Source organism: Salvia hispanica, chromosome 4 (genome assembly GCF_023119035.1).
Source record: "Salvia hispanica cultivar TCC Black 2014 chromosome 4, UniMelb_Shisp_WGS_1.0, whole genome shotgun sequence".
NCBI classification, from domain to species: domain Eukaryota; kingdom Viridiplantae; phylum Streptophyta; class Magnoliopsida; order Lamiales; family Lamiaceae; genus Salvia; species Salvia hispanica.
The window spans coordinates 26,653,276-26,664,091 of record NC_062968.1 but is presented as its reverse complement, the minus strand read 5'-3'; the positions used below and the strand labels follow the sequence as shown (position 1 = coordinate 26,664,091).

Sequence of the window (10,816 nt, the reverse complement as noted above, 5' to 3'; positions counted from 1 at the left end):
TTTTGGAGTTGATTCACTTTTGGGATTGACTGTTTGTAAACGTTTTTTCCTTGATATATATGGGATGAGGGGCCTACTAAACCCTCCACCGTGAAGGTGTTCGATTAAAAAAAAAAAAAAAAAAAAAAAAAAAAAAAAAAAAAAAAAAAAAAAAAAAAAAAAAAAAAAACCTAACTTATGCATACAATTATTGAACTTGATGTTCCACTGCCTGGGAGATTGCTTCAAACCATACAGGGCCTTTTTCAACAAACAAACATGATTAGGAAACTTATGATCAACAAAACCTTCAGGCTGTTACATGTAAATAGATTTATCTAAGTCACCATGCAAGAAGGCAGTCTTAACATCCATCTGTTTTAATTCCCAATCAAAATGAGCACATAAGGCAAGCATTAACCTCACAGTGGTAAATTTAACAACATGAGCAAAGATCTTAGTGTAATCTACCCCCTCATGTTGAGTAAATCCCTAGCCACAAGTCTAGCCCTGTACCTTAGGCCCTCCACCTCATTTTTCAGTTTGTAAAGCCACCTGCAGTCTACCACAGATGCACCAGGAGGCAAAGGTACAAGTAACCAAGTAAAATTAACCTTTAAAGAATGCATCTCCTCCAACATGGCTTTATGCCACTGGTTCCAAAACTTAGATTTAGTAGCTTGCTTATAAGTTTGGGGCTCATCCCCATCAGATTCATGCACATTGAAGCTAAGTTTATAAGAGCAACTAAACTAACAAAGCCATCAAACTTAACAGGTTTCTTTACATTAGTTCTTCTAGCTCTATCTCTAACAAGCACATAATCCTGTAAGTTAGGAGCATCAATGGCATTCTGAATATCAGCAGGGCTATTAATCACATTTTGAACAGGAACAGGAGGAGCATTTCTAGCAGGACTATCATGCAAGTTAGGCACATTATCACAAACATTTTGGGCAGGCACATTATCATGAACAACATTTGGGTTTCCTCCGACACGCACGATTTCCACCCCTAACTTGGGAGCATCATTGAGAGACTCCACATCAGTGAGTGAGACTGTGGACTTCACCTCATTAAGAGGTTCATTGTCCACATCTATAGGATCTGAGTTACTTGTCAATCTTAATGCCACACCCGCATTTCTAAGGATAGAAAACACAGTTTATCGTGACTAGGGAAGGGTTAAAGACGCGTGGAAGAAAACGGGAAACAAACATATTGGTCCAAAATATTTTAATAATAAAACTTAAAAAAACAAAGATTTATCATTTAAAAAGTCCCAACTCAAAGGGAAATAAAAGTGGAATGTAAACAATTTGAAAAGTGTTTACTCTCAATGCTAAAAGAATTCTAAAGAAAAGCACAATGGAAGCGTTCAAGAAGGAAAATGTCAGTATGAAGACACGAATATCCAAAATACTTAAAAGTCATAAATAACCCATTTTTCCCAACATCATCCCGTCTTGCTCAATCGACTTTAAAAAAAATAGTGTGTGTGCGCGCTCAAATTATTCATTCATCATTTCTATCAAGAGTTTTATATAATCAATCAAACAAAACAGCATCAACACAATTATACTTTCATCCGTCGGCTTTAGTCTCACGTACAAGGGACACTTATGAATTTAAATAATATAGTCCAAAACTAAACTCTTTTCTCAACTCAAATCATCGCGAAGTACAAATGGCCAGACAAATCCCTTCTACTGCTTCAAGCATTAAATTAAAACAGTCCACCAAGGAATTTACCATTTAATCTAACTATAAAATATAGCAACTAAATTAAATAACATAATATTTACATTCTCCCACATTACTGCACGTATTTACAACACATGTGTACATATTAATATAAATTCTCCACTTTAAAACTATTATACCCTAAATTAATTTGTCCCTAAATTAATTTGTCCCATCAAAATAATATAACCATATAGTAGTGCTCCACAATTAAAATTAGGAAAAAGGGAACAGTCATCAACATATATTCTAATATACTCCCACGACACACGTTTATACTTACAAAAGGAAAAGAAGATTATTTAAAAACTATACTTCCATCCCTCAACACGTAAATACTCATTCCCAACACTTGCTTACCTATTTTAATTATATATATTCAACTCTACATAAAATTAAAGAGAAATTATTAAAAGAGTTTAGCATAATTACCCCCCAGTCACACGCCTCTTTCTCAAACAACTATTCAAAAGATAACAATGAAACTAATATACTATATTACTCCCTCAAATACTACACGTCTACTACTCCCTGCAACCTACTCACGTCAAACTCTCTATCGCAAAAGAACAAAAGAAAGCCTATTATACAAAGAATTTAATGCAATATACTCCCTAATCAACACACGTATATACTCCCCTTTCCAACACACGTTGCAAAACAAGGTAAAAGGAGTAAAATAAGTTTTGTATGTATACTGCCCAGCCACCACATATATATATATATATATATATGTATTAGTGTATTCTCAACTCAACACGTTTTAATAAAATGGCTGGAAAGAAAAAAAATAATTATACACTCCCTTCTCTAAACTGTCGAAAACTTCCTCTCCTTCTCTACTGTAATTCATGCTTTCTTTCTCTGCCTCAAATAAATACATGAACAAACCATATTTATTAATACACTCTCAGCACTTACACCTCCCAGTTCATCTTTTTCCTTCGGTCCCTTCACACAAAATTTTGGAGCAGGAGCAGTACTCCCATCTCTCATATCTCTCTCTCACGCCTCTCTCTGGAATCACAGATTCAACACTACATCCTCCGTTCACGTCAGGAAGCATTTATCTCCCCTGCTCCCCTTTCTAAACATTTTAGTAAAATTTATAATACGTTCGATCCAAACATTTTGGGCAGACAAAAAATATTTCCAAGAATTCAGATTAGAAGGAGATAAAAGACAGACTTGCATGCTTGCAATGGCAGTAAAGATCGAGCTTTAACAAGAAGGTAGCATTCAACAAGTTTTTCAAGAATTTCAACAAATCTGATTACTGTGGTGTATGAATCTATGGCATGGATTTGAGGAAAAGATATACCTTTGGGAAGAAGCAAGGTTCGCACAAACAGACGGTAGTTACAACACTCTCAATTCCTCCTTCCCACTGTAATATCGAATTATGGAATCAACAAATATGGAGGTTTTTCGTACTCAATGGAAGGAGAAGAAATTACCTTCACGGAAGAGAAAAAAGGAACACTGCAATAGGGTCTAGAACGGCGCTAATAAAATAAAATACAGTTGTGGAAAGAGATATATATAAGGTAGAGATTTGATTTGTTTGTGGGAGAAATTTTAGGGAGTGGCGGCAGCATTGAAAAGAAGAAAACGTGTGGAAGGGTTTAGGGAAAGATTTTATGTTGACTGCGGTAATATAATAAGAATTAGAAATAAATGACTATATTAAAATAGTCTAATTGAATAAGGATAAAAGAGTTAGGAAAGAGTAATAATAGACAAAAGTTATAGACCCGAAATATATAAGATTTTAGTATATTAATTAAATTGTGGTGTTTCATTATTTTAGTACTTTGGTGTTATTCTAAATACTTAGACGAACGCCCAATTTTTCCATCGACGATTCTCCCGACAATCTCGTCGACTATTTTCACCACACAATTAATCAACGACCAAAACAAGCATTTACTATTTCCATTCGCAACTAATCAAAGCAAAGACAGTGTTTTAATCAAGGTCATCACTTGCTCGTTCTCAAAATAAAATTCAACGTGAACAGGTGCTAAAAAGGCGGGTGTTACACTTAAGCAGAGGAATTCATCTTCATTGAAGACTACATCCCTACTTATTATGACTCTATAACCTTTAACACCTTCAGGGTAACCTAGAAAAACACCTTTCCTAGACCTAGGCTCAAGTTTATCAGACTTGGTATGCACAAAAACAGAACAGCCAAAGACCCTTAGGTGAGAAAAGTTAAGAGGCTTTCCATAAAACACATATTCAGGACATTGACCAACCAGAGGCACAGAAGGAGACCTATTTACCAAATAAGTAGCAATTAACAAAGCCTCACCCCAAAATTTTTTAGACAAACCAGACTTAGAAAGCATGCATCTCACTTTATCAAGCAAAGTCCTGTTCATTCTCTCAGCACCCCATTTTGCTGAGGGGTATAAGGCACAGTTTTATGTCTTTTGATTCCAAAACCAACACATAAATCATCCATTTGATTATTACAAAACTCCATGCCATTATCAGTTCTAATAGCCTTAATTTTCTTGCCAGTTTGAGTTTCAATCGAGATTTTCCAAGTTTCCAGTTTCTCAAAAACCTCAGACTTATGTCTCATCAAAAAACACCAAACTTTTCTTGAAAAATCATCAATCACAGACAAGAAATAAACACATCCAGAGTGAGAAGACACAGAAGCAGGGCCCCAAACATCCATTTGCAAGTATTCCAGAATACATTTACTCACATTTGCAGGTGCAGAAGTAGAAGGAAAAGAAACTCTATGTTGTTTACCCAGCACACAAGAATCACAAAAGGGCAACTCACTTTGAACATCATTATCAGATAGGATGGCATGTTTTTTCAGAATACTCAGGCCTTTTGCACTCATGTGACCAAGCCTATTATGCAACAACATAGTTTTATCAGATTTAACAACATTGGCAAAAGCGTTTTCACATGTAAGAGGCACAGCAGTACAGACATATAAACCACACTTCTTTTTAGCTTTGAACAGGCACATAGATCCTTTGCAAATTTTCATACAATTTTCCCCTCATTTTCCCCTTATACCCTCATTTTCAAGAGCAGTACATAACATCAAATTATAGCAAAGATCAGGAACATATCTCACATCCTTCAAGTTAAGCACATAACAATTTTCAAACTTCAAACACACAGTGCCAATTCCAAGAATTTCACACTTCTTGTCATCAGCCATTGACACATAGGTTTTGGTTACAGGTTTCAGCTCGAAAACACTTCCTTGAAAGGACTTACGTGATAAGTACATCCAGAATCACATAACCAATCATTAGAGGTAAAAGGGCAAGCAAGAGAAGCATTCACAAATGGCAGATCATGTACCATGAACACAGAGTCATACACATTATCATAAGTAGCCACATTGACAAGAGGTTCAACCTGGGAATTATTGTTCTGGAATTTATTCTTTTTAGGTTTGGTGCACTCCTTTTTATAGTGCCCAACATCCCCACATTTAAAATACTTCCTATAGGTCTTAGGATCCTTACTTCTAGACCTAGATCTATACTTTTTCTTGCCATTATTACCTGAGTTAGAGCCACCACTAGATTCATTTCCCCCTCTGGATGTAGACCTACCTCTAACATTAAGCACTTTGTTATAGGCATTCTTATCAGCAGCTCTTTCCCTAAGTTCAAGTTCCTTGGATTTCAGGGAGCTAACAATTAATTCCAGGGGAGCTTTAACATCACTATAAGAATCAGGAATGACATTCATTAGGGTTATACTAGTGTAAGCATCTATAGTTGTGTCACCAGATCTCTTAATATCTTGCACAAGGCTTCTGAAACCTATCAACATTGTCATCTATGTCCTTAGCAAGATCAAGCAAAAATTTAAACAATTTTTCAAGCAGGTACATTCTTGTAGACATAGAAGTTTCAGTAAACAGAGTATCAAGTAATTTCCACATTTCAGAAGCAGACTCAACATGATCAACTTTCCTAATCACAGAATCAGACAAGTTTAACACTATAGTAGCCCTAGCCAACTCATTCATCTCATCTTTTTTATCCTAAACAGTATCCTCAAGTAAAGAACCATCAACAACCTTGAAAACTTTTTGTTGAATCAAAATACACTTCATTTTTTGTTTCCAAATAGCAAAATCATTTTTACCATTATAGGGAACCAAACCCACAGGCTGAGATATTTTAGCAAGAAATTTTGCAAGAACTCAAGAGGCAAGATAGAAACACAAAGCCTTACACACCTGAAAACACAGAGACATCCACCAGCAACACAAGAACAGTCACAAAGCTTTCACACAACAGAAAGGACCTCAAATCCTTGACTGTCACGAGCAACATTGGCCAAGGCTATCCCAGCTCGCAATCACTCACTACTGGAAGGCGCAGAGGGTCACATGGGAAGTATAAAATGCTTGGTGGTCAAGTAATATGATATAACAGAGAAAAAGAACCAGCGGAAGCAACACAGAAAAGAAAAGCACAGAGAGTCCTAAGTCTTTGCTAGAGACTATCTACCAGAAAACAAGATCCCAAGCCTATAGGTGGCAATAAACAGAAAAAGAAAAAACCAAAGGTCAAGCCAATTTACCAGAACGAACCCTCACTCGAAGGAGGATTCCACTTGCCCACCTCCTTAAGCGACTTGGCGTGCCGTCCTAGTCCCCCCCGTGGCTCTGATACCACTGTAGGGATCAGACTAGGAGCGGATTCACTAATTACCAAGACCTCTTTGTTCTTCATTATGGGAGCTCAATTAAACTCCAACCCACACGACTGATATGTATCAAAGATTACAATCAAATCCCTCACAACTATTACAATTACAGTAACTAGTTCTAGATAGGGTTCTTGAGTAATCTTGACTCCTTGGTAAACCTGCACACTCAATCAACTTGTTAGTACACCAAAACCAGATCCTTGCGGATCTTAAACAATTACTAACAAAAGAAACGACGCAAAGCATAATAGATCACAAAATATGGCTCAAAACCCGCCACATAGCCCAGATCTATTCAACTAGAACCGAATCCAAGGGAGCACCGATGAATTGACTGAAGTCTACCCTCACACTGTCAATACCTCCACCACGCCGCCCCTTCACACCAAATTAGTTCACCACACACAATTCAGAGAAGAAACCCTAGTTCTCACAAATGCTAAGCAACCGAAGAAGTTGCCTTCTCAACAACTCACACTAGATCAATCACACAAGAACAGTAAAGAATCTCAAGGAATCAACCGGAGAAGCCATCAGAGAAGCAGAGAGAAATCAGAGAGTCTCAAAGAGTGGGGAGAGAAAGAGTAGAGTGTAGAATGTGAATCAGAAAATGGCTCTCATTCTCACTTAACAAACACAACACACAAACCCTCAATCCAACGGCCGAGAAGCAGGATCCAAGTGAAGAGGCACGTGGCAGCTATCCAGGTGTGAAGAGTAAGCAGTTGGGCTTCTGGGCCAAGTCCAGTAAGGATAAAAGACCCAGACACAAATTATATTCAACACATGTGAATGGAGCAACCATTTTGGTCTGTCCTTACCGTTTAATGCGCTAGCTGATTATTGGGACAAGGGTTATTCCTCGAGCTGTCCGCAACCATTTGGCTAATCTCCTACCGCTTAATACGCTGACCGTTGGGACAAAGATTAGTCCTTTAGCTGTCGACGAGAAGAATACACGAAAAAAAAATTGGGAATTCGAGGAAAAATATAAGTAGCTCATAGCTAATTCGCCACATGCACGATATATGTGCTCCCATTTTGCAAACAAAATTTCTTTGGTTACTTCTCTTCCTATATTTGGGCAACGCGTGTAATCTAGATAGTGTACTATGTTAAACTATTTAAGGTTATCTTGATTCTTGTCGCAGTTTGCATCACTCCACGTGTCAGCCCAAAATTAGAATTCATACAAATAAAATCATGTCTCACTTCCTTTTTCGATACTACTATTTCAAGGTTACACGCGTTATTCTTAAAACATATTCAATTTTTAATAAACTGTACGGTAAGAGATTTGCTCCTTGATTTTGAGCATGTTTGATTCTTTTTTTAAGACTAGTTATTCTCATCCCTGTAGCTACTCTTCTTAGAAATTTTACTTTCGATAATGGAAAGATCTAAAATTTTGAGTAAGCTATTCTATGAATTTTATTGTTTGAGGTGTTTAGATAGTCACTTTATATCGTGGTTTCGATCCTTTAGTGAGAGGATTAAGTCTCGAATTTTGAGTTGGCTATTTTATGATTTCTATTATTTAAGTGTTTAGATGGTTACTTGATATCGTGGATTCGATTATTTAGTGAGGGATATCAATTGTTAGATATTGTGATTTCGATCATTGACTTTATGTATAAAGTATCGAGAGATTATTAGGTGTTTAGATAGTCACTTGATATTATGATTTGATCTTTTAGTGAGGGGGATTCAGTCACTAGATATTATGATTTCGATTATTGATTTTACGTACGAAGTATCGAGATTCTTGAACCTAACTAAGAAGGTATATGGCATTATATGCTACTCCCTCCGTCCCGCTTAAGATGACACGTTTTCCTTTTTAGTTTGTCCAAACTAAGATGACACTTTTCCTTTTTTGGAAACTTTCTATCTCCAATTAATACATCAAACCACTTTTTCTCACTCTTATTAAAATATTCATCTTTCTTCCTCTCTCTATTTTAATACTTACACCCACTTTTTCTCTATCCAATTAAACACTTAAACCAATAACTCCTAAAATCCCGTGCCGGCTAAGAAATGTGTCATCTTAGCCGGGACGGAGGGAGTACCATTTTGCATACAGAATTGCATTGGTTAGTCAATTTCTTCTGTTTGACTAGTTAGACTAGAACGTGTAAATTTTAAACTAGAATTCAAAAGCACTATGTTGATAGTTAAGGTTGTCGCAATTTGCAGCATTACACGTGTCAAACACAAGATATTACCTACCTACTCTTGAAAACGCAAAATTGATCCAAATCGAAGTTACATATGATGATTGATGAATACAATCTATTTGACACTTGTAAAATTGTGGAATCTTATCCAAAATTGGATTACTCGTAATTAGTAGTGAACCAATGTAATATGACATGACACTTTTAGAAATCATATACTCCTATGTAGAAATGTTTCTTTGAATACAACATGAATTGAACATTTGTTTACCATGTATGAATGGTGACCTGAAAGACTTTAATTAAAATATAAAAAACAGAAAAAGGCTACTGAACTTTTATATAATCAGGCAAAATTGCATTGAACTTAAAGAGACATAAAATGTGAATGAAACTGTAAACATAACAAACATAATTAAACAAACGATATGAAATTTTAACATTAAAAAAAAAACGGCCATTTTAGATCTAAACTTGTGGCATCTGATTTTGTGGATATTCGATTGCTGGAGATTAAATCATTACTCAAAACTAAATCGATTAGAAATTACCCGAGACCACTATCGTCAGTCAGGTAGGAAAGTCCAAGACTGATTCCGCTTGACATTATCTCAAGAGCACCAAAACCCGGCCGACCAGCATTCACAAGACACACCAACGTGTCATCACGAGCAAACGAAGCGGTACATTATCTCCAAGGAGGTGCAGCCAAGAAGCCCAACCTATGAGCCAAAGCATTCACATCCTCCCCATCTTCACAACCATCACCCAAACCTACTTCCTCATCAAACCCCTCACTAAGTAGCTCCTCCCAAAACCCTTCGTCAAGCTCGTTATCGACCTCGTCCGCCTCCACCTCCTCCCCCTTCCCCTTCCCCCTCCCCTGCATCTCCATTGCCAGCACCTCGAGCTCCGAGGGGGCCAAGCCCCCCCAATACTCCACCGGCTCAGCCTTCACCGCCCCCCACCCGGATGACCCCTCGACCGCCCTCCTCCGCTTCTTCCCGGGATCCTCCTCCAACTCCCTCCGCCTCCTCTCCCTGCAATTAGCCAACTGAGTGATGAACTCGGGATTCTGCATCGCCCTCGCCAAGAAGCTCATCATCTGCTGCTGCCTCCTCTCCGTGCTCTGCAGCCTCAGCTCCATCTGCTGGAGGTGAGCCCGCGTCGCCTGCTGCTGCTGACGGAGCTTCACGAGCTCCATCACCAGCAGCACCCGGTCGCGGCGCAGCCCGTCCACCTCTGGGTCCGCAGACTGGGCCGGGACTGGGGCCTGTGGGGGGCTCGTCTTCCTTCGTGTTATGTGCTTCAACAGATGCTTCTGGCCTCTGAGAAACGCATCGTTGGCGAATTCCCACTTGTCTGTGTCGATCTTTCTAAATCCCTGCATCAATCAATCACATTTTCCACTTAGTTTTTTCCTTGAGTTTGGAGAAATTTGTTAGTACCTTTTTCTTGAATTGGATTTTGAAGCTTCTCATCATCTTCTATCAACACCTTTATGAAGAAGAAGAAGAACAACAACAAACTTTGTTTAAAAACATATACTTCTCCGATTCCAATTGACTAGACATCTGATGTGTTCAGCTAATCACAATTGCAGAAAATGACATAGAATTTATCCAATTTTGATTCGACACGAATCACAATTGCAATTCTGATTGACTAGACACGCATCTGATTATCCCATTCTTCTCATGAAAATAATATCGAAAACAGAAAGAAAAAGGGGGATTTACTTACATAAGTGTTGAGCTGTCTGACGAAGCTGGAGAAGTTAGAGTGCTTGAAGTAACGAGGCAGCAGAGAGGAGGAGAAGGCGTGCGGGTCCCACACGACGAAGCTGTGGCCTCCTCTGCTCCACGACACGACGCCGTCGGTGGCCGGATCGTCCACCATGTCGAACGTCTTCGTCAGGAACGGCGGCGGCCCCATTTCGTGCAGCCCTTCCATCGGCCGCGGCGCCGCATCGCTCGACGACGACTCCTCCTTCACCGGAAACATCTAATTCAGTTGCGCGATTTAACAGAAAAGCAGAGGAAAACATGAATTTCCGATTAAGGAAAGAAAATCAGACAGCTTGTGAGATTTGATTTTTTTTCAGTTGGGTTCGATTCTGTTCTGTTTTGGAAATGAAACGGTTAAGGAAGTTGGGAGTGAGTGTGAACAGAAAGAAGATGCTTCCTTCTTTATATAGGAAGGGA

General features: G+C 38.4%; 1 protein-coding gene and 1 long non-coding RNA gene across 3 annotated transcripts; both read right to left on the bottom strand.

Annotated features, from left to right (window-relative positions):
- Positions 1-2,487: 2,487 nt before the first annotated feature.
- Positions 2,488-3,311, bottom strand: LOC125185354. The gene is made up of 3 exons (XR_007170115.1): positions 3,180-3,311; positions 3,044-3,109; positions 2,488-2,809 (listed from the first exon to the last, which is right to left on the bottom strand). It is a non-coding gene; the product is annotated as an uncharacterized LOC125185354 (long non-coding RNA).
- A 5,611-nt stretch (positions 3,312-8,922) lies between these two features.
- Positions 8,923-10,816, bottom strand: LOC125218249 (heat stress transcription factor A-7a-like). 2 transcript variants are annotated; one of them, XM_048119886.1, is made up of 3 exons: positions 10,690-10,816; positions 10,356-10,601; positions 8,923-9,996 (listed from the first exon to the last, which is right to left on the bottom strand). In XM_048119886.1, the coding sequence occupies exons 2-3, from the start codon at positions 10,563-10,565 to the stop codon at positions 9,301-9,303; spliced, it is 906 nt and encodes a 301-aa protein (XP_047975843.1). In that variant the 5' UTR covers positions 10,566-10,601; positions 10,690-10,816; the 3' UTR covers positions 8,923-9,300. The 2 variants fall into 2 exon arrangements, with proteins under 2 accessions (XP_047975843.1, XP_047975842.1); XM_048119885.1 differs by having other exon boundaries at positions 10,356-10,790.

Bases quoted from the DNA above. Each gene is read 5' to 3' on its own strand.
- LOC125218249 (XM_048119885.1), bottom strand. From the start codon at position 10,616: ATGTTTCCGGTGAAGGAGGAGTCGTCGTCGAGCGATGCGGCGCCGCGG. The intron at 9,997-10,355 runs GTAAGTAAATCC...TGATTGATGCAG, and splicing joins TCAGACAGCTCAACACTTAT to GGATTTAGAAAGATCGACAC.